Below are 23,695 nucleotides of genomic sequence, written 5' to 3'. Positions count from 1 at the left end.
ACAAACAAATCTGTATTTATATTTTGGACTTTTCCTTAATAATACCTATGAGTATTATATTCCATTTCTGCCAATTGATCCTCCGAAATGTTACACACTGGACCTTTAACTACAGTGCTTGAGTTAATGTTACACCCCTGGTCCAGCTGAAGTTAGTTGCATGTCATTTCCCTCCTCTCTTTCACCTCATTTCCTATCATATGTCTATTGTCTTCTGTCTAATAAAGGCAATATAAAATAAATAGTTAGGAATTAGAACTATTCTTTGACCAAATTCATAGTTAATAGTTAAAAGTTAAAAGCTTTAATTGCTTTACTATATAGTCACACAGTCATCATTATCATCATATTAACAATTAAACATGTTTTGTTTCACAAACTGATTACACATTAAAAAAAAAAAAAAAGAAGTAGAAACAGAAACAAGGTCAAATGTAAATATCACAATTCAGTAATAAGTGTATAATATGCAATAAAAAGTAGCCAATAAGAAAGAGTTGAAAATGCTATGAAGGCTTTGGTCTTTTTTTACCCATCACCTCTACTGCAACATTAACAACAACAACTTAGTCTGACTCATAGGTGCTGGGGAATAATACAACAGGTGGGTGGAGAAAGACAGACACAGACAGAGAGAGAGAGCGAGAGAGAGGGAGTGAGAGAGAGAGAGAGAGAGAGAGAGAGAGAGAGAGAGAGAGAGGAAGTGGTGAGGATGCTCTAGTCGCTGCAGCACTTTGCTCCTCATCACACCACAGTCAGTCAGTCAGTCAGTCAGTCTAAGTTTACATCACACGACATATCATCGCTGTTTCACTGACCTGCAGCCACCACCGCCTTCATACGGCCATGCCTAAGGTAAGAAGGCATTCATTTCCTGTCAACTCTATTACAAAGTGAGGATGGAGTCTAACTTTTATTTCTGTTTCTGCATGAGTTAGACTCAGCTGTAGGTCTGTAGTTGTTTATCTACTGTTGTGAATAATTAATACTTCTAATAGAATAGTGTCAGGCAGCCTGTACAGGCTATTTTTGTGTCGCTCAGGAGGAAGATGAGCTGATGATGCTATCACAAAAGGAAACCAGCTCCACTTCCCTTCAGTCAGAGACATAAAGTAAAATGTCGGCACTAAGTTGGATGGGGTTGTCATCGTTTACATGTATGCAAAACAGCTGCAGTGTGCATGTTGTGTAAGAGAGCGCAGGTTTAAATATTCACCTGAGTTCACCTAAGCCTGACAAGTTACTTAATATACACTGCACAGCCTATACACCTAGCTACAACTTTTGTAGTCTAATACAACTACCCTGTAACAAATCCTACCTCCATGAAGGTAATGTTCAGTTTTTGTTGAAGTCATGTTGTTGATTGAACTGTGTCGTCATTTTGGAGGCTGTGGTGCTGTTAAATTGTATTGTATTTGTTGTAAAATTTCATAGGCTATTGTTATATTACCAGTTCTTTTTTAATGGTATGTTAATTCCGTTGAAATTTGTTTTAATTGCTAAAGATCAGTCCGTATTAAATAACATAAATCACATGACACCTGCCAGCCACCATGAACCGTGTGAGCCATACTAATGGCACGGCTCTAGAGTTAGCAAAGTGGTGCCTGTTAGTAGTTCCACCACTTAAGATCAGACTGAAATATCTCGACAACTAGTGGATGGATCGCCATAAAATTTTGGATAAACATTTGTGGCCCCCGAGGAGGAATCCTACTGACTTTGGTGATCCCCTAACTTATCCTGTGGCACCACCATGAGATTGACATTTTTGGCTTTTAGTAAAATATCACTAACTATTAGATGGATTGCCACAAAATTTGGTACAGACATTAATGGTGCCCAGGGGATGAACCCTAAACCTGACTACTTGTGCTACTGTGAGCTTTCCTCTAGCACCACCAGCAGGTCAAAATCTTTACTTATCCTGTGAAATATCTTAACATCTGCTACATGAATTTGCACCCACCTTTGTACAAATATTCATGGATCCCAGATGATCCTAATGATTTTGGTAATCCTCTGACATTAAGTGCCACCAATCCATTTTTGGGGATTTGAGTGGAATATCTTGGGATGTATTGGGTGGATCGCCATGAAATTTAGTACACAAATTCATGTCCCCCTCAGGATGAACTGTAATAACTTTGGATGATACATCATAGTGCCATCATCAGGTCAAAATTTGTATTTTCGCTGAATACTTTAGTTTATGACCAAACTTGGAAAAACCAATGACATTCCCATCAGCCTCAGCTGTCCTTTCTGTTTTGTGCTTATTAGCAAATGTCAGCATTCTAACAAGCTAATCTGACTGTGAACATGGTTAAACATTATACCTTCTTAACACCAGCATGTTAGCATTGTCACTGTGAACATGTTAGCAGGCTAACTTTGGCACTTAGTTCAAAGCACCAGGTACAGCTGTAGACTCTGTTTACAAATAAATGCAAATTGATATCACTGAAATGGAAATTAAACATAAAAATAGCCTTCAAACCTTTACATAATGAAGATTTAACTTGTGTTTTATATACAGTATATAGCTACAGCAATATAAATACTTGTCAGTGATTGGACAATTTCTTACAACAACTTGCAATTCTCCATTTATTATGTCCCAGGTGGGAATTGAACCCCTAACTCATTAGTTATACATGCTACAAAACTACACAACACTACCTGTTTTACATTCACAGTCAAAAGCCTTTTTGCTTTTTATCTATCATCGTTTTGCAATCTGGTTTATTATTTTTGATATTAGTGATAGCAATTAGGAACACTAAGAATTTGTTTTGTCATTGTTTTGAATGGAAAGGCATGCGTCTAATCTTTATAACTATGCAGAAGGCAAACTAATGCACTTACAAATGCTTAGTCCAAAGTGCTGTGCCCACGTTGTGCTCTCACGTCATTCAGAGTGAAGTGCTGCAGAGGAAGCATGAAATGAACTGTCACATACTGTACATATGTAATTAACCCCTTTCACTACCCTAACCACTAAGTCTGTTTATAAAAATGACTAATCTTTAGCAGGTTTCTTGATCTCTTCATCCTCCAATTAAAACAGGCAAACAACCTAAATGCAAGGCAAATCCTGGAGAAACAAGGACTCTCATCATGACGCTTATGAAACTGTTTCATTCTCCTCGAGTCAGACCGCAACACCACATCCTGAGGCAGTACTTAAAATAAACAGGGGTTTGTTTGTTAGGATCTGTGCTGAAGTTTGCAAGTTTGCTCAAGACACAAATAGACGTTTTGTTCGGAATGTAACCTTTTTGTGTTTCACACACTAATGTTTGCATCATTGGAGCAACATGGCAGGAAAAGTACAAACACCTCATGGGAAAAGCCTTTAGCGCTTAAGTCAGACCACCCTCTATAATACCCAGGTAGGCAAATTAATACAGTATTTATATGGCATTAGAAGGGTTACACACTCCAGGTTTAGTAGCTTCCTGTAAAATAGGTATCGATATGTTCAGATGAATAGTGTTAATAAAAACGTATTTAAGGTTACTTGTGGAATTCCTCAAGGCACAGTGTCAGGCCCATTATTGTTTATTTTGTAAATAAATAGCTTATGTATTTATGATATATTATAGGTTTCCCAAAAATTAAAATGTATTCTATTTACAGATGATAGAAATTTACTTTGTTCTGTGAATCATTTGAAACTGTTTATTGATGCTGGAAAAATAACTGAAACTTGTAAAATGTTAGTTAGTGTTGGTGTTTATTATAACAGACTATCATTACAAAGACAAAACTTATCATAGGTGAAAACGTCTGAAATCCGAGTTATTAAAAATAATAAATTATCGTGAAAACCACATATAAATGATGTCCAATCAAAAATATCAAAACCTATTGCAATACTGTATAAAAAAGGACTTAAATCAAGCTTCATTATATACTTTGTGTTGTTCACTTATACTTCCATACATTGCTTACTATGAGGAAGCATGGAAAAAAACATATAAAACATACAAAATATTTTTATACTTTAAAAGAGAGCCATACCAATTATCAACAACATTACTTTTCAAAAACTGTTGCTGATCAAATCAAAGCCTTTAAAATTTGAGATGTGGTATGGTTTAAAACAACATGTACAAGATCAATTACTATGGCTAAAGGTATCCAACGCTTTCAAATGAGAGAAAGTCAATATGATATGAAAGGAATCTGTATGTGTAAGAAACAAAGGGCACATTATGTTGGTTTAAAAAAATAAATAATAAATATAAAAATGTATGAGATTGGCATGTTGGCATTGATATGCAAAAAGGTTCAGGTTTATATGCCTCAGTATCAAAACAATACTTCTGTTGCTGCAGTATTTTATTCTGTACTGCTGTCATTGTTTTTTCTATTTCCCTAAATTGTTAAATTCTTTACAGACCAATATATATTGAATAGAAATGTCAGGTTTTGAATCTTTATGTAATAGTTTATATAAACCTTTCTGGAGTTGCTCCCATGCCTCCAATAGCTTAGTATACAAAAATATTGAAAAATATTAAAGCAGCAATCACCACAGCTACTCCTTATTGAAGCACTGCAGCAGGAAATGTATTTGTTGTTTCTGTCTCTGTTTTGGACATCAGTCTGGCCTTTTACAGGAGTTGGGGTCACATTATGTAAGCAAGAAATTCTCCTTTGCATAGGCCTACTGTTATAAAACAGGGGAATTTGGTATGTAATGGTTTTCCAATCCTTCTTAATTAGGATCAAGGGTTGTTGTGTCGGATTCTAGAGCTAAAGACTCTGACAAAAACACTGGTGGTCCCTCAGAACTGAGCAGTGCCCTGGACAGAGAGGTCTGCACATTTTAAGGCTCTGTAAGTCATATGGAAGATGTTAATGGAAAGGGAAATTAGAAATCTTAACAAGATGAGATTGTTATTGCCCTGAAATGCTAGTGCAACCTGGGTTATCAGACGTACCTGTGCAGTTTTTCACCTGCTGAAACTTTGCTTTGCGTTGACATACATGCAAATGTGTAACTCCTCTTCTCTCTACCTCATCTACAGGAGTGGCGTACCTGGAAAATGCAGTTTCCGTAAAGCCCATTCAAGGTGAATCACTGTGTCAGGTCAGCCATCGTTGGGGGGAAAAAGGAACTCAGCCTGCTTCACAGTTGGAGGAAGGACATCCGAGCTTCCCTCTGATCAAGTTCTCTCTGCCCAAAAGATGTCAACCGCCAGCACTGACAGTGTAGGAAGAGGAACCAAAACCTCCAAAGTGTCAAAGGACCATAAAAAGGTAAGCAGGGGTCATTACTAATAACCACAGTCTCTTCAATTAAGTAAAGGGCTCAAACATTTGGAAGACAGCACTATTAAAACACCACTGCTGATATCAAAACTAAAAAATGATTGTGTAAGGTTATTCAAATAAAAACAAAATCCTACAATTTATTAGATTGGCCTCATCTACTCCTTAAAAACACAGACTTTGCATATTCAAAGTGTTATTATTATTAATAAAACCTTGTACATTGCAGTTAAAGTTAAAGTCAAAATCTAGAAGGTAAAAAAAAGTCCATCAAAATGAAAATAAATATATATAATTACAGTTAGCACCTTAACTGTAGCTAAATGTGTGTTTTTTTGTTGGTCAGCTGTGTTGCGCAACAGATCTGTTTGGTGATGAAGGGAACAGAATGGTGATGGAGAAGATGATTAGGTTGATCAGCTTTTTTTTGTTTACAGAGAGATTTCACTGCAGTTCAGTTTATTGGAAGAAAATTCTTCAAGTCATTTTATTTCTATTTTATTTGAGAGACTGATTTCTTTATATATTGTGGTTATATTAGGTCCCTCATGCTGTAGTCAAAATGTCTCCACACTTCTTTATTGTAGTTATGAGGAGCTTATATTAGACCATCAAAACAGTTTGTTTTAAAGGGCATTCCTCTGACTTTTCCACCATGAGGTTGACATTTTTTGGTTTTAAGTAAAAAGTCTTGACAACTATTGTATGGATTTACATGAAATTAGGTACACACATTCAGGTAGAAATTTCAGCTTGTCCAATACTTTGGTTTATGACCAAATACCTGCAAAACCAACAGCCTTCCTGCTAATTACAGCGGTAATATATATACTATATATTTAAACCAGTAATGCATGATTTGCATAATAGTAAAAATAGTGAAATAAAATAGTGAAATAAAAAACATAAATGCATAGCCATCCACTTTTGACTGTCTGTCACTGTATCACACTATCCATTACAGTTACATAAAAAAAAGACGCAAGCAGATTACAGTTACATTTAGTAAAAGTGAAAATTATTTAGCAGGATTACAAATATAAAATACATCTGTTTTTCTTCAAAAATACTCTGAACAGAGGACACACTTCTGATGTTACAAATCTTTCCATTTTCCATTTTTGTGATATTGTTCTGTTGTTTTAAAGAATACACTTGTGTCAATACTTCTTATTGATTCTTCTTTTATCTTGTCTTTATTTACATATTTGGTGTTGAGGTAATACAAAAGAAAGGGAAACTAATCAAGTTATATTACTTTAAAATTGTGATAGCTGGATTAGGTTACTGAATTGTATTGGATTACATTTTTAAAGTAATCCTCCCAACCCTGTCAACCAAGATGGTGAACTTAATAAATATTACCTGCTAAACATCAGTATTGGCACTGTGAACACATGAGATCTGCTGACTGACATTGCCATCCCTTGAGCCACACTGCATGCTGAAAACTATCTGACAGGTTTCAGCAGATTTTGGTGAAAGGTTAGGCAGTTGTCAATGATGAAGTAGTTAATTTCTTTCTTAAACAACATGTTTTCCTCTTCTCTGTTATGGTTTGCCAGCCCACGGCGTCAGCCCTGAAAGGAGCCATCCAGTTGGGCATCGGTTACGCTGTGGGAAACCTCAGCTCAAAACCAGACAGAGATGTTCTCATGCAGGACTTCTCTGTGGTGGAGAGCGTTTTCCTGCCCAGGTACACTCTCCTTTCTTCACATTTTTATTGTTGACATTTAGTTAAAGCACACATTCAAAGTCAGTTTCAGGTTAATAAACGAATGAGTTCAAAATATGTGCAATATTCCCAAGATTTTGGAATATCTGTCTCTATGTGTACTGCAGTGAAATGTAGGGGGATAAAAAAACAGCAATATGTCTGTGGATAGTAGTTTTCTGCCCCATTACACATCACATCCTGTTCAATAATCTAAGCACTTGATCAACACTGTACGTCTACAAGATTACAGTAGTATGGAACTGAGTCAGATAGGTGTGAAGCAGTTATTGTCTTCTGACTAATTCTAACACAAATTCATACACAATCATCATTTGTCAAAAAGACAACATAGACTGGGCATGAGCTTAAAGTATTGTTACCCATAACAAAAATACCTCGCAAAAATGGGGAAGTCACTTTTGGAAATGTACAACCAAATAACTTGTAATTTAGTAGAAAACCACACGTTTCTGCAATAGTCCTTTCTCACAGCAGACATTTTTGACTCATAGTAGAAAAAGTTCAGGTGTAACTCATAATGTTAACAATGGCCCTGTTCAATTCAAGTATCCCAGTAAGCCAGCTGCTGTTTTGTGTTTGTACATTTGATCATTTTCTTATCCTGACTTTAAATATGTTCCCCAGTGAGGGCAGCAACCTGACTCCAGCACATCATTTCCCAGACTTCCGCCTGAAAACGTATGCGCCGCTGGCCTTTCGCTATTTCAGAGAGCTGTTTGGCATCAAACCAGACGACTATCTGGTTAGTGTGGAGATTCACATCATCATCTTTTCCTTTTCAGTATGATGTGGCAGAAGTTTCAGTTGACTCCATTGCTACACTTGCTCACACTGTTGCATCATTCTGAATTTCAGTATTCCATCTGTAATGAGCCTCTGATCGAGCTGTCCAACCCCGGCGCCAGCAGTTCCTGGTTCTACCTCACCAGCGATGATGAGTTCATCATTAAGACAGTGCAGCATAAAGAGGCCGAGTTCCTGCAAAAGCTGCTTCCTGGTTACTACATGGTGAGCGCCTTCCTCAACCACAAACTGTCACTGCATTTACACATATTTATCAAACTGCTAAAAGTGCAAGTCTAGACATATGTAGACTGTGGAGGAGTTTTCTTATAAACACTTAGTGTTGCTCATCAGTACAAACCACAGGCACAGGGTACCTTTAAATGAGAGATACAGTTATAAATCCATATCTTACTTATTCCTACTTACAGATTGTAAAATAAACTCTATTTATTAACTTCATATAATTAACTTAACTTAACTTAATAATATGTGCCTTTAACACCAACACATTTTTGGTAAACATGCCCAGTGGTCGTTTTCCACTGCCATAATTGTGTACAGTGTAATTTTATGATCAGAGGTAGTCATTTCATTCACCCCTCAACAAGCAGGAACATTCGTGTTAAAGGCAACATCCCCAACCCGTTCTCATCCCTAGTCAACAAATCACAACTCTTTGTCATGCCCCTCGTCGTCTCATACTGATGCACACGGCACCTCGTCACTGTGAGATGCATTAGACCGCCACAAAGCCTTCCTGCCAGGAAGCCTTTTTTCGCACATGGTTTATGTTTTAAACTTAAAATAACTCAGTGATTACTTTTGGTTTCACATGGAACATGAACCCCAGGCTCCTGGGTAAATGTCCTGTGTTTATTGGAGCCATCCACCCCACCCCCTCCAGGTGCAGAGTTTCTTGATCTTTATACTATGTCACCTGAGTGGGATGGGTTCACATTGAGTGTCCACAGGATGAGTCATTTCCATGCTTTCCATTCCTTGTCTATTTTGTGACTATAAGCGTCCATTGCTGGAAAGGGCATCCAAAAACGCCCCTGTGGGGACATTAAAATGGTACAGACACACCGGATCTTTCAACTGATCTGTCCCTGCAGTAATTGAAGGATACGCGGTGGCAAGTTGACTGACTGTTTACCTTATGAATTTACATAAGCAGGACTCAGCTTCAACTTTATGCAAATGTAGTCCGTCCAAAGCAGCACGATCACGAAACTCAGTTAAAACTGTAAAACTAGGCAATGCTGATCAAATATGAATCAAGATTCTGTTCTGCTTTGCCTATTTCTCTCCTCAAATGTTGCCTTTTTAGAAATATATTTTAGTTTACTCTTTTGCTGTAATATGTAAACATGGGATGACATGTGGCCACAGGTCAGTTATGAACCCTGGGCAGCTACAGCAAGGATTCAACTTTGGTACATGGTGCGCCGTGGCTCTACCAGGCTCTACTATCCGGGCCCATAATGTTGATATTTGACGACCTGTGAATAAGACTGAATCCCATGTATAACCATTATTGTAGTTTACTTACAACAAAATTTAAAAAACTTGAATGTGCGAACAAAGACTGCATTCAGAATCATGATAAGTAGTCTCCAGTAGCTCCAGTAGCCATAGAAATGTCAGTGGATGATACACTTGGTGACCTTTGCTTAAGGGGCACTGAGGTTTATTCAGTACACCACTGAGCAACCTTTCTGGAGAACACATAGATTTAGTTTACGAGTTGCAGCTGCATCTTTCTTGTAAGCTCTTATCTCAGGGCAAATTTCTGATAGGATGTTACACCCCTTTTTTGCATTCCTCAGTGGTGGAAACGACAAGATTTGTTCTTGCACCTGGCATTCATTTTGTTTGCAGTCTCTTGCAAAGCAGACAGTGGTCACTGTGGTATTAAATTCCCCTTATCATACTGTGTGTTTTCTCTGATGTATACCTCCCCTACCAGTAGCAGGAGGGGTTTTTTCATGTCATCCCTGTCTATGTGGGACTTCTCTTCCGCATGTTAAGTGCTATTGGAGGTATCTTTTTTAGAAAGAATGATCAGTGGGCCAGATGTAGGCTGTGTCTGATTGGCTATTTTTGCTTAAAGTATACATGTGATTAATCATGAGATCACTCAAAGGTTCCTCCCACACTTTACTGTAGGAGTGAGTCTCTTGATAAAAATTCTTCAAGTAAGTCTTCTTAACTATTTGGTGAGAAAAGTTTTTTTTTTTTTTCAGCATTCCCTAAGTGTATGTTTTATAAATCAGGCCCATGGTGGTTACTGAGAAACATCTGAATGTGGCCATATCAGATAATTTACATTCATTGCAATAACTTGACTACCCTAAAGTTTGTATTTACACGCAGCTGATTGGTATTTAAATTTCTCCTCTTACCACCACCACCACCATCTTAGTTTTGGGAAGGTTTTGTGGTGAAACAGCTCACAGTTCTTCCTGTGTGTTCATATGTTCTTTGAACTACAAATAACCAGCTTTTCAGTTGAGACATGTCCTTTCGGGGTTATTTATTTAAATTCCTGTAACTTTTTTCATCTTTTTGAGGGACCTACATGTAGCTTAAAACCATATTCATAAATCAATTAAGTTTGTATGACTAACATATATATAATAAAATTTGCTTTGTCTTTGTTACTATAGAATCTGAACCAGAATCCGAGGACATTGCTGCCAAAGTTCTACGGCCTTTACTGCATCCAGTGCAGCGGCATCACAGTCCGCGTGGTGGTGATGAACAATGTGCTGCCGTGCGCAATGAAGATGCACTACAAGTACGACCTGAAGGGTTCCTCGTACAAACGCCGCGCCTCGCGCAAAGAGAGCGCCAAGCAATCGCCCACGTTCAAAGACCTGGACTTCCAGGAGATGCACGAGGGCCTGCACTTCGACTCAGACACCTACAATGCCCTGATGAAGACCCTGCAGAGGGACTGTCGGGTGTGTTCACACAAAGATCTTGGAATGCCTTTTCTGTTCAAAATATTGAGTTAGTGCATTCAAGGCAGAGTTACAGACATTTTTCACTCCTCGAGACATTCTTACATGTTCACTTATTTATTGTGATCCTAATTCATTTTACAAGCAAAATTACATTTAATGTTTCTAAAACGTTTTTAACAAGGCTAAAAATCTAAAGGCTAAAATATTCATTATACTGTTGGACAGAACAAACAATATAGCCTAACAGATGATGTCTGGTGCTTTCTTAGAACTTTACTAGTAAATTAAAATATAAATTGAGACCTGAGGAGTGGTGCTAGAGGTTGCCTGTTTGATTATAAGATATCATGTGTAAGAGTTGTGACCTGAAGGTGGCGGTAAACGAAAAGTCATAGAACTATGGAAGTAGTTTATCCTCTGGGGACCATTAATATGAAATCAAGCTTTACAATTGGTTGACTTCTAGTTTACAACAACAACAGTGTCTAAGAACAAGATTGTCACAAAGAGTCCAAAAGGAAACTTTAATCTTTATGAGCTCTTTGTGAGATCCCACTACAATCCCAGTGGAAAGAATTTGTGGCAATGATATGCTGTCCAATCAGTTGGGGACACTTGGCTGCCAATGGATTAGGAGGTGGTATTAGTCTCCATGACAGGGCGATAAATAGATTGCGGTTCTTCCAACAACAGCCCTGAGCTTTTGAGATCCGTTTTCATGGGCCAAAGTGTTGGTCAAAGTGAATTTGAACCCCACAGAGGCACCTAAAAACCTTTAGGGTTCATCCCTGGGGACCATGAATGCATCAAATTAACTGACAATAGGGGTTGAGATATCTGGCTTTGGATTACAACGTTGATCATACTGAATGGCCAACTGACAGCAACAACCTTAGGCCAACAGGAGAAATCTGCAGGTAGCAGTTTAGGGACAGTCAAACATCAAGGTGTTTGGTATGCTTTTATAATGTTTAAACTTATATCTTTATGTTATTAGGAATGAGACAAAGTCTGCAATGGGCTATTTTTTTCATTACCAATTAATTTATATAAAAAAAAATTCTCTATGCAATTACAAAGAATTGTGAGAAATGCAAATCAAAAACTCCCAGAGCCCAAAGTGACATTTTCAAGTGTCTTGTTTAGTCTAACCAACATTCCAAAACCCAAAGTTATTTAATTTACAGTCATATAAAAGAGAGAAATGTAGCAAATTCTCACACTTGAGAAACTGAAACCAGACCATGTCTAGCAGTTTTGCTTGATAAATAGCATTGTTTATCGACTTATCATTTCAGCCCAAAGAACGCTCACAGAGGGTTTAAATCTTTCCGCAACACAGCCTGAACTGAATTCAGCCAGTGACCACCGCACCGGCTCGGCCCCTTCGATAACATTATATAACCGGGACAGCCCACTTCAGTAAGCCACGCTCCCTTTGCTCAATCTCAGGCTGTTATGATGACCTCATTAGCGCCTGCCTGTTATTTCATTAGTGTGAAACAACAGTGGCCACTTGATGGAGGATTAACGCCCAGCAGAGCAGAGCACCTGACTCATGATCAGGCTGAGCAGCTGGACTCTGGAGCACAAACTGGCCCATCTGGCCCTCTCTTATTGGGCCCTTTGTTTACCAGAGCTACCTCATGACATCAGTGTTGGTCAGAGGGATTGAGACGTACTGTACTTTTGGTTGTGCAGATCCGGGTTTAGTCCCGTTGGTACCTGCGTGGATGTTGAAGAGAGGTCAACAAGCTTGTTTAAGAAAAGTTTACTTTGGGTGGTTAAAATGTTATTTTACCATTTACAGTCTTGTTTCGTTACATTAGTCAAATACTTATTATTAAATGGATAATATCTCATAGTAAAAGAAAGTGACATAATACTCTGATGGAGATCAGAGGTCATGCTTGATGGAAGGAAGGAAGGAAGAAAGTGTCAGTCCCTATTCCATACAACATACTAAACCTACCGATTTAGTATTTTCTCACTAAAGAAAATGTCATTATGCATGCAAATTTGTTGTTTAGTATGATGCTACTGTGATGAGACAGCTTGAAGATCTAAAAATATCAAAAAATAACTTTGAAATCTTTAGTAGCGCTGTATTGGCACACAGTTAATGTGCAAACGGACCCTACTCTTCAACTTTAACACTGGGAAGTTACTGTTGGCTGTTGTAAATGGAAAAGGTGTGACTTTTTATTACAACTTCAGCCACTAAATGAAGCAGTTGTTGTAATAATGTGTGCTACTTTAACTTTCCTAGTTTTTTTTATCTTTTAGTTTAATTTCCCTTAAAATGGAGTAGCTTACTTTCTGAGTTTCTTTCCTCCATCAGGTCCTGGAGAGCTTTAAGATCATGGACTACAGTCTCCTACTGGGGATTCACGTTTTGGACCGGAAGCCGCTGGGCAGAGGAAGCCGATGTGACAGCAGGAAAGGACAGAAAGTCCTCTACTCCACCGCCCTCGAGTCCATCCAGGGGAATGTTAAGGACCCCGAACCAGTGGTTGATGACGACACGTGAGAAAACCTTTTGCAGTTTCTTTGTACACTATTCCCTTTTTTTGGGGGGGGGCTTTGTATGTCATGTAATATTCAGAAATAGAGAACATAACATCACATTTCACACCTTGGTTTTATATTAGAGTTATTTTTGTAGCTGTGAGTAGGTCACTGCCAGAGATGTTTTTATGCAGTGTGAAAAAACCATTACAGTCTGACAGTTATCTTTTGGTTATGATTCGCTTAACACACTTCCAATTTATTCACTGTGTAGTGTGCTACAGCTATAATTTACTAATTATTAAGAACATCTAAAAGGGAATTAAAATGTCCATTATAAAAACTGAAAAATTCATGAATGCATCTTTTTTTCCAGATTTGGTGGAATTCCAGCCAAACATAAAGATGAGAACCTTCTCATCTTCCTAGGAATCATCGACATCCTTCAGTCCTACAGGTGAGCGCAGTATCACACACAGACATACACACTTTTCAGACTGTAGTTCCTCTCTATTGTATACAGACACATTTCACCAGAGGGCTCATTTAGACTTTAAAATTAACTTTAAAATTTAACATTGAGAAATTGAAAGTGAAATTAATTAATTAGTAAATTAGTTTAGTTTTCTTATTCTGTCTTAAAGGATTAATTAGAAATAACATTGTAAAATCTTGAAAATTAATTTGAAAAAAGCTTTTCATTTGTACTTTTGTACACACTTGTTTATGTTTCTCTACTGATTTAACATATTTAACATATACTTTATATATGAATATACTGATATCAGTAGAGTTTGCCACCAGGCGCCATAGACATGCAGTATACGGTATGTGTATGATTATTATAATAAACAGGTGATACATGTATTTTCAATGCTTATTTTCAGGTTCATCAAGAAGGTGGAGCACTCCTGGAAAGCTCTTGTACATGATGGGGTATGTAACTTCACATCCTCTTCCTTGCCTGTCCAACTATCTATGTGTGTGTGTGTGTGTGTGTGTGTGTGTGTGTGTGTGTGTGTGTGTATCTGACAGCTTTCTTTTCTTTTCAGGACACAGTGTCGGTTCACAGGCCCAGTTTTTATGCGGACAGATTTCTGAAATTCATGGGCTCGACTGTATTTAAAAAGATTCATCGTAAGTCATTACACATACATAACCCTGTATTCTGCATTCAGCATATTCTATATTTAATAGTCTCTCTCTTTGTGTCTCTCAGCTTTAAGAGGAGCATCTTCGAAGAGGAAGAGGAATTCCCTCTATACAGTAAAGTCAGCCTCTCAGGAGATTCTGTCCCCACATAAGGAGGAGAAGAAGGAGGAGAAGAAGGCCCAAAGCATGGACAACCTGGATGGAAACTGTAGGCTCACATTTTATATGATGTAGCAGCCAACGTTTTCTGTACATTTCTTTTGTGTCATTTCATATTTCCTCTGCTTTTTGCAACAGTTTACAGTTCCTCCAAGCAACCAGATCTTCTGCCAAGATCTGCTGTTTCCTTCCAGTCCAGCAGAAATGATGAAGAGGACACTGAGAACAGGTACTTTACTGTCTGCAGCTCTCAGATCTAAGCTCTGTCTGTTAACAACACAGTTTTCCAGGAATTTAGAAAAGTTGAGATTGTTTGATCACTTCATTATATTTGTGTGTATAGTATTGTATTTTTTTTCTTGAAAAAGGCCCATGTGGTCAAAATGCATGTAAAAAATATATGTATTAGGAGAACCTGATTAAGTGTGTGGGCTTCATTTTTCTTTTTCTTAATTTTGCATAACTTCTCATTATTATCTTATTTTGAAATTCAGTGATATTTTTAACCTTGATTCAACTTAAGTTATTTAGTCTCTTGTTCAAACGCTCAGTACACGTTTACTGTATTTATTTGTATTCTTATGTTGCAGTGAAGCCCGACGAGCCTCCAGTTCAACAATTGCTCTGGACGATCCTCTGCCGTCTCTCAGCAGGAGCCAGTCAGACTCTGAACTGGACGTCTACTTGGTAGGAAATGTTTTATTTTATTTTATTTTATTTTATACAATCTTTATTAAAAATATTTTCAATTCCAGGGTTAAAGGGTAAGGCTTGTGCTATTCTATATTTAGCTTGACAACAAATCCCAAATCCCATGAATAGACTAAAACAAACAATGTTTTAGTCTGTCTCTCAATAGGCCCTATCCTCTGTAGCATTTAGCCTCAGGAAAAATATAGAATCTCTCCAGCCTTTTCCATTAAAATCTAAATAATCAGAAATTTGCCTAAATAGGCCAATATTTGCTGGGGTGCAGGTAAATATGAATTTTTACATGAATTCAATAAAGTGAATCATATTTTCATTACTTTATGGAATATATTATATATTTTCATAGTATATTGCAGCAGCTGTCTGCTCAGTCCTTCTATGGGAAGAGGAGGCCTGCTGTGCCACAGATTGATCTTGTGCTAGCCCACCTAGACATCATTGACTTTGATTTGCAGCCTAAAACTGAAACTTTTTTAAAAAGTCAAAAAAGAAAAAATGTCTTCTTATATCCGCTAATAACACTCCATGGTTAAAATTTCAAATGTCCCTATAAAGTGCCCTGTAAGGGTTAAAATAGGTATGTTAGTTATGTCAGTTGAGTTACGTACATAAGTTGGTGATACCAGACTGAGTATTTTTGGAATGGGCCTTCGGAGCAGTGGGTGTTTGTTTTCAGAATAATGAGCTGTTAAACAAATGGGCTTTCGGTCCAATTGGTAACTTTTTGGACTATTGGTGGTTTCGGAACAATGGGCATAATTTTACCTTATTTTACCTTTAACAGTCAACAGTGGTTAAATGCTGCGTGCTGTACGCAGTTTGTGACACCTGGTGTACGATAGAGTATGGGGCCACAGTTTGGGGGAAAATTCCTAGATTTTTTTAATTTTAAACAGATATAAGGCTACTCAACAACATCTGATATAATTCATATTGTCAAGGATGGAGGATAAAATAATTTGGGATGATCAGGCTCAAAAGTTTCAGTGTCATAGAATCTATGGTAAGGGGGTATTTATAAGTGGTATTTTGTGATATTACAACATACTCATGCGATATTTTCATAATGTTATGGCAGTATTCTCATAACTTAACAATTCATTTTCTCTAAAACAAAACACAAATAACAGTGGGCCTAATACTTTTCTGTACTGGTGTATTTGGGAACATTATTCACAATGAATCCAGGGGTCACTGGGTGTCTCTGCATTTTCAGCGTCACACAGTCTCACCCAGGCGACCCAGCTGGAGTTGATCAGTCGTTTGTGTTCCAGCATCCATAAACTGTAAGCAGCAAATGACATCCATAGACTATCCTATTGATTGTTTCCAATCAATCTCTTTTGGAAAAGGCACTGTTTGATGTCAGCTCCATCAACTTTCTTCTTTGGTGGTGGTGGCTCTTGGGTCCTAGAGGCCCCACTGGCATCCTGTGACATTTATACTGTATGACTCAGCAGAGTCCAGTCCCCTGCTCTCCCCCTTCAGTCCTTACGTCTGTGTCAGCCTGAGAAACCTCCATGAATCCCCCTTTCTGCAGCACTTCTCTTACATAAGCACCAAATCCTCATTCAGGCTTATGTGAAGCTGTTCTTCGGCCCACATTAAGCAGTTCTCCTCGGGCTCTGTGGGAAGCCTGCAGACGTCGGAGTTAATCTACTCTCAAAGCCTCTGACAAAAAAAACAGTGGGATTCAAAAACTATAGTCAGGGTGGAAGAGAAATCTAGTTCTTGAACACATGACAGCCCTTTATCCTTAACTGGTCCGAGAGATGTTCCCAGCTGTTTTTAACCTTTAACCCACAAAATAGAATGAAGTCCAGTCTATAGTACGAGGAAAGAGTTGTTCTTTTTCTGCATTATTTAATTTTTTGTATTTATTTAAAGGATCATAACAATGTTTCTGCATGTTTGACCCAATTAATTACATGTTATACACTGTATATTACTGCTGAACTTCCAAAGCTGTCTTAGTGTTTTAAATATTGGAATAGTTTCCTTCCTTTCAGGCAGACACTGCATTAAGTTTACTGTAGTGTAGTACCATAGGGATTTTTTTCCCAAGTCAATCTGTTCTCATAGTGTTATCACAACTTCGACAAAAATAATTCGATCAATGATGCTGCCTTTGATGGACAACCTTACAGTCTATGGAAACCATTTGCTGCCTGAAGGGTAAAAAAACCCCAAACAAATACTATTAATAAAACACTGCCGGATGTTTTGGAAACTGGTCAGCAGTAACGTCACACACACGCTGAGGAAATATAGCAGGCTTCCAAAAGATTAAGAAAGTAATATTTTGACACGGTCTTCATCAGGTAAACATCCATGTGAAGGAAAAACAGGTTACACGGTATATATTCAGAGCAGCTTCACCTACAATAAAGAGGTCACATGATACAAAAAAACCTCCTTATCCTAAAAGAAATACACTGGATACATAAAAATGAAATTAGTTGAGCCCTATTCAGTATATACAGTGAGATATGTACAAGGTTTCGCACCAGGGGGAGACATCTCATCAGAATGGATGAAGGAGATTGTTTTTGTTATTGTGTTAGTATGAAGCCTGTTTTTCCTTCATGGATAACAAAGACTTTGACGGTTGAAGGGTCAGGGTCCAGGCTGCACAATGCTAAAACTGAGGCCTGAACCCAGCAGAACTCTAATGTCTTTGCTTTAAATAAATGTCAAGCAAAATACAGTGGTATGGTCCTTTAAATTACACAAAGAATTATGTAAGAACTGTATTGCATTGCTGTATGGAATTTTCACAAGACTAATGTGAGTATTAAAGAAGATAACAGCAGCATGGATTTATTATGAAACAATGGGCCCCTGGCACAGATGTGAAAAAGGACCTCTCTCATACCTACCAGCCCCACCACCCCCGCCCTGTGCAGATTAACCATCAATGTTAAGTCCAGCTTTTGGTTTAAGACTCACCCTAAACCTCAGCTTTCTGCTGTAAAACAGCTGCTTTACTAATCTAAATGTAAGCTAATTAATTGCTGACTGTAGTATTAAGTAGGAAAAAACACCTGTTATAAGCAGGTAACTTAATATTAAAGGGTCAGAGACACACAGTCTCTGTGTCCCATAGGCCCATTCAGTAATCCATCCGTGTCCAGATTGTAAATGTTCAACTTTTAACACCAACTTTTATCCTTTGTTACCTAAATGACAAACATGACAAACATCTTTTTTGTTCTCTAGTGAAGAGAAATGAGTGAAGACTCCTCTCCCGCCACCTGTACGTCTGACCTTTGACCTCACAGCCATCAGGAGGACCTCACAACTGTGTGAATGTGACAAAAACTACAAGCAGTAACAGTTTCTCCACTGTGAGCATCACTCTGTGCCTCTGTGCCTTTCGCTTCGGAGTAAAACTAAATATATGTGCCAAACCACTGGTTCTGTTAGTCCCATTATCAGCAGACAGGGATACAGTCTGTGTGGGGTGAGATCACTGAACCACTGTGTTAATATAAAACACTACGAAGCAGTTTCTTCTCCTGTTATTGTACACTTTGCTGCTAGTTCAACAACAGTGCTCAAAAAGTTTCAGTCTTGGATGTCTGATTTTCTGTTTCAAATGTTTCAAATGTCTAAATTGTAACTGAATCAGCTGCAGGGAAAATAATTGTCTGCTGTTGCTTTCAGATAATATAATTACATAGAGCCATGTTGAATGAAAAATGCCAATTCATCTGTCGACACATTCAAATACGCATGAGTGATAGAGAGTGTTATGCTACCTTACAAACATTATGTATAGATGATTTTACAATAATTAATTATTCTATATCCTTTGTGTATTTTCTTTCAAACATACAGAATCCGCTGCCTTCATGATAAAAAGTATTTGCTTGTTTCTTGTTATAAGATGGTTTTCATGTTATAATGTTTACTGCTGTAATCACGTACCTTCAAACCTGTTTTTGGTTCTCAACCTTTCATGCCTCCCTGTGTCATTTCCCTAGAGAATGTACATTTCATCTCTATTAAAACTGTTTTGAATCCTGGAGGCAAATAATGACCATACATTGTACATTATGTCAAATGTCTTCTTTTTGTTCATGTGCCTTCAAAAGTTTAAAAAACCTGTGCTTTTATGAGATTTATAGGCCTACAACTGTAATATTGCAATACTTTGGACTTGTCTGTGAAATAAATTAATATTTAATGTAATGTGCTTTTTTGAGAATCATAATTTTGTCTAAGTGTATACCCAACATTTTGATTTAAAAAGTCATTACCAGTATTTATTTTTTTTAAAAAACATTAACTACATCAGTTACATATATAGTGGAAAGGGATCTTCCAGCACAAATACAGTAGGGGAAAAGTGAACTGAGAAATTTAAAACATGAATATATTTGTGTGTATTTAACAAAAACCTATAGCGTACAGTCGTCAGCAAATAGCAGTTTAATTCTATAAACTTTTGTAGGAGTCAAGAAAATCCCATGAATAAGTTAAATATGCATAAGTCACATCAATTGTCATATTTTATTTAGACACAAGGGGGCACAGCAATAATACAATCAGACTGTAGACAGACATTCAGTCAATGACGGTAAGCTTTGTCTTTACTTGTCTGCATGTGTGTCCCGTCCATTGTTATATACTATTAAAGGATGATACAATGAATCTGTTTGGTTAACAGGCAGATTGCTTTATAGTGTATAATGTTAAAGTCACAGTAAAGATAAATATATTTTGTGCATCCAAGTTCATTTAACGTTAAACTATTTCACTGGCTCAATTCAATCGATTTATTTTTTAATGTGCAGTAAAGTGTGTTGGTCTTCACCCACTGATGGTTTTACAGAGCAGAGTGTGAGGCCAACACTGCAGGTTTAGAGGATTTAGGTTAATCTGACTGGGATGAAAACATCTGCCAGAGGTGGAAATGAACAAAGTACATTTACTTACTTTCTGTTTTAAAGTGTGATTTTAAAATAGCTGGCAGTGGTGGGTTTGCAAACAAATTTGTAAACAAATATAATTAACATATATTTGCCTATGTTACTGAAGAATTTGTTGAAGGGTTTTATCTGTATTCTCTCCCTCTCAGATATTGCATGACTTGTACTTCACTATGCCAGATGACACAGTGGCTGTTGTGGCTCAAAGCTCAGCAAATGTTACCTCTCAGCACGGAGTGGAGTTTAATTTAGAAAATGACAAATTGTGTGCGTTAACAGATCTTATACTCGGCTTTTATAACATCAGACATGCCAGAGTGTCTTAACCTGAACAGGTTGAACCGGTCAGACAAGTGCCAAAATCACAGCCGGTTGCTATTGTACTCTGTAGCTTTTCTGCATGAGTAGAAAACAGAGGTGGCAGCATCTGGTCACTAACAGTATTTGCATTCGTATGCAAAGTGATTGTAAGGGGAGAAACTCAAGTAGAGAAACTGAGGTGATAAGCAAACATAAAGAACATATCTTTTCATATCTTGCAGAGCAAAGTTGAGCTTGATATGCTGACAAGACCACAGTGTAAACAATATAATGTGATTATTAGACTACGATATGTACGATACATGTTAAACATTTTAAGTCTAATTTAGATTTAGATAATAAATGTAACTTTTCATGTAATCCCAGGCAACTGACTGATAAACAAGAACAGTAGCCTTGTTTTACTCAGATGACAAATCATATTTGCCATTCTTATGAGAAATTCGAGTGATATGAGCGTCTGGTGATATTCCACATATGAAATGTATGAAATCACATACAAAAAACCCATAACTTTACACCTTACTTGTGATTTATTCACATAGGCTATATGCGCACATGGTTTATCACATTTGTCACTGATATTCATCAATCATTCATTCTCTAAGTAACACCTTTTAAATTTGACTGATTTATGAGATACGACATTATTGATCCCACACTGGGGTAATTCACTGGCTACAGCAGCTCCAAATACAACGCAATAGATCATTAAATACACATTAAATAAGAACAGAATAAAAGAAATACAAGATATAATAGAAATAGAAAAAGAAGAATAAGTGTTATAAATATGTACACTATATACAGCTTTTTATATACAGAAGTGATGTGATTGAAAAAAATACATACAGTAGTTTCATGTTGGTGATTTAGGCTATAAATATTAATACAGTGCAGGTATTATTGATCGATTAATCCATTCTCTTTTTATTGCCCATTTAAAGATCAATTAATGAAATAACTTAGAATTAGTGTGGTTATTAACAGAAATTCATCTTGGACTGATGGGGAAAAATCCTTCATTTCCCATCAGTCCAAGATGAATTTGCTCACGGTGTCCGCTGTTTTCTTTATGTGTCTGTAGTAAACTGAGTCATCGTGTCACGTTTAGGCCGAAGGATGGGTGACTCAGGAGAACGACACCACCTGCCGCACCCGAAGGGAGTCACATCCGAAACTACAGCCCTGACCTAACACACACCTGCAGTATCTAAGCCACGCCCACATACCTGCGAGAACCAGGAAATCATTATTAGGACGCGACGAAATCAAAATACTTCCCAAAACTTCTCCCCGTTGAAGCCCTCGTCGCCCTCTGCACCCTTCACATCCACCCGCACTTCAGGGACTAACCTCTGGCCGCACAGGAGCAGGAGCAGACGGTGAGTGTATCGCCCTGTTCGCCCGGGACGTCGACATGTTTCCACCGTCCTTCGTGGCTCTCGCTCACTGCCATATTAGGACATTGTACTGATGCCTACAGGTCGTATGGTTGCATTTCGGCAGGTTCAGGAGGGAACAACATTTTTTTTATCGTGCTCTTAGAGGCAGCAGTCTGTTATTTTCTCTTTTATCTAATGGTTACTTGTTAGCCAAACTTCAAGTGTGACCTACAGTGCGTTGAGGCCTCAGTGTCTGTGTGCTTGTAGCTGCAGTGTAAATACATGAGAGGAACAGAGTGGGGCTGGGCTGCCATTGTACTGTTGTGTATTTAGTTAGTGTGTGTGCTTTGTGTTTTTACCGGTCAGCAGACAGCCACTTTTAGTTTCAGAGGAGTAACTTACAACTTATTTTGAGTCGTCAAAAATAAGTCCAAAGGGGGAAAATACCATTCCTGAAATGGCAGCCAACACTATCACTGTGTGAGACTTGCATTGTACTTTTCCGCCTCTTAAGGGTAATGTAGCTAGGCTGTCCCACTCCACTACATGGAGGCCTATCCTAGCTGACAGCAGGAGTTAATACACTCAGTTGCCAGTTTATTATGTATAGCTTAATACAGGCTAAATGTAGGGAGGTTATAAAGTGAAACTGTTGTGTTTTTATTCATCTTTATGGCTGTTGAATTTTAATGTAAAACTTGAGTGGTGTTGCCTCATGCTGAGAGGTAATTCAGATGATTGTACAGCGGTGTGTAAAACCTTTAAACACCTACTCTAATTTACAGTAAATCCTCCCTACGTGAAGGTTATAATGTTCCAAAATCCCCTAAAATTACCATACAGTTGAAACAGTTTTAATAAGAACAGAGCCTTATACATAAACTACATGTAGGGAGGATTTATTGCAGGCTTGACATGAAAAAAGCTGTCTACCTCTCCAGCATACAGTCCTATATTGATTTCCTGATTTTATTTTAAACAAAGGAACAAGGGGGCGGCCCAAATGTTTCCAGTTATTCTAAAATCCTTAGACTGTCACAATGGCTGAAGGCTCGGCTTTCCAGAAAAAACCGGATGTGTGGAAATAGTATAGACTCTGAAGTAAAGAACAGGGAGATGAGGGGTCTTTCTGTGAGGCAATAAATATGTTTCCTAACTAAATGTAAAGTGAAGTATGTTAACACGGTAATATCGTGTTTCGCAGTTATTTTGGTGTTAAAAATCGTGACATGAAATTTTCATATTGTCCCCTGCCTACCACAGTGTGACAGCCAGCATGCACAATACCTCCGCCACTCAGCCATCAATCACTTTATGATTTACACTTACATTATGTCTTCTGTGAAAAAGACCCACACTAAAGTATAACCAGGTGTAGGCTGCGGCTCAGTAAATCGAGCCGGTTACCCACTAATTGCAGGCTTGGTTCAGTGGTTTAGCTGCTCCTGTCCACAAGTGAACCTCAGATATATCCCCTAATGGCCGGGCCAGCTTTGTGAATGGCAGCTCCACGGGCATTGGTGTGTGAATGGGTAAGGGTCAGACAATGTACAGTGCTTTGTCCTGCAATCTTGCTGGCTGATCCTAGCTCAAACAAATAATCAGAATCAGCCTTGAAAGACTTACTATGTGTAATCGCAGAACGTAAACTTCATCAGAAACAATTCTAGGAAATGTTGTCATCAGACTGGTTGTGGTGAGTACTTGCTAAACTGAGCTGCTGTCTCATTCTTCAGCTTGCACTAT

The 23,695-nt window shown here is 37.9% G+C and overlaps 2 protein-coding genes across 4 annotated transcripts in view; both read left to right on the top strand.

Moving 5' to 3' along the window:
• The first annotated feature begins 691 nt into the window (after positions 1-691).
• Positions 692-19,503, top strand: pip5k1ba (phosphatidylinositol-4-phosphate 5-kinase, type I, beta a). Of its 3 annotated transcripts, none has more exons than XM_051412950.1 (15): positions 692-855; positions 5,043-5,274; positions 6,852-6,982; positions 7,649-7,766; positions 7,880-8,032; positions 10,480-10,776; positions 13,121-13,305; positions 13,664-13,744; positions 14,175-14,223; positions 14,340-14,424; positions 14,507-14,647; positions 14,737-14,827; positions 15,189-15,285; positions 16,526-16,595; positions 18,529-19,503. In XM_051412950.1, exons 2-14 carry the CDS (start codon positions 5,203-5,205, stop codon positions 16,562-16,564), a joined length of 1,539 nt encoding a protein of 512 aa, XP_051268910.1. In that variant the 5' UTR covers positions 692-855; positions 5,043-5,202; the 3' UTR covers positions 16,565-16,595; positions 18,529-19,503. The 3 variants fall into 3 exon arrangements, with proteins under 3 accessions (XP_051268910.1, XP_051268912.1, XP_051268911.1); XM_051412951.1 differs by lacking the exon at positions 692-855 and adding an exon at positions 4,731-4,850; XM_051412952.1 differs by lacking the exon at positions 16,526-16,595.
• Positions 19,504-21,767: 2,264 nt separating this feature from the next.
• tjp2a (tight junction protein 2a (zona occludens 2)) overlaps positions 21,768-23,695 on the top strand; it is a 36,154-nt gene continuing 34,226 nt past the window's right edge. Inside the window, exon 1 of the mRNA XM_051412457.1 lies at positions 21,768-21,949. The gene's annotated coding sequence lies outside the window, so the exon portion shown is untranslated. The remainder of the gene's footprint in view (positions 21,950-23,695) is intronic.

This window comes from Dicentrarchus labrax, unplaced genomic scaffold (assembly GCF_905237075.1).
Source record: "Dicentrarchus labrax unplaced genomic scaffold, dlabrax2021, whole genome shotgun sequence".
Classification (NCBI taxonomy): domain Eukaryota; kingdom Metazoa; phylum Chordata; class Actinopteri; family Moronidae; genus Dicentrarchus; species Dicentrarchus labrax.
Note: the sequence above shows the minus strand (reverse complement) of the source record. Positions and strands in the feature narration are given on the sequence as shown.

What these genes read in the sequence shown, in the direction of transcription:
- pip5k1ba (XM_051412950.1), top strand. Translation starts at nt 5,203, where the DNA reads ATGTCAACCGCCAGCACTGACAGTGTAGGAAGAGGAACCAAAACCTCC. An exon ending in TGTCAAAGGACCATAAAAAG is followed by an intron (nt 5,275 to 6,851) that starts GTAAGCAGGGGT and finishes ATGGTTTGCCAG; the next exon opens with CCCACGGCGTCAGCCCTGAA. An exon ending in TCAAACCAGACGACTATCTG is followed by an intron (nt 7,767 to 7,879) that starts GTTAGTGTGGAG and finishes TCTGAATTTCAG; the next exon opens with TATTCCATCTGTAATGAGCC.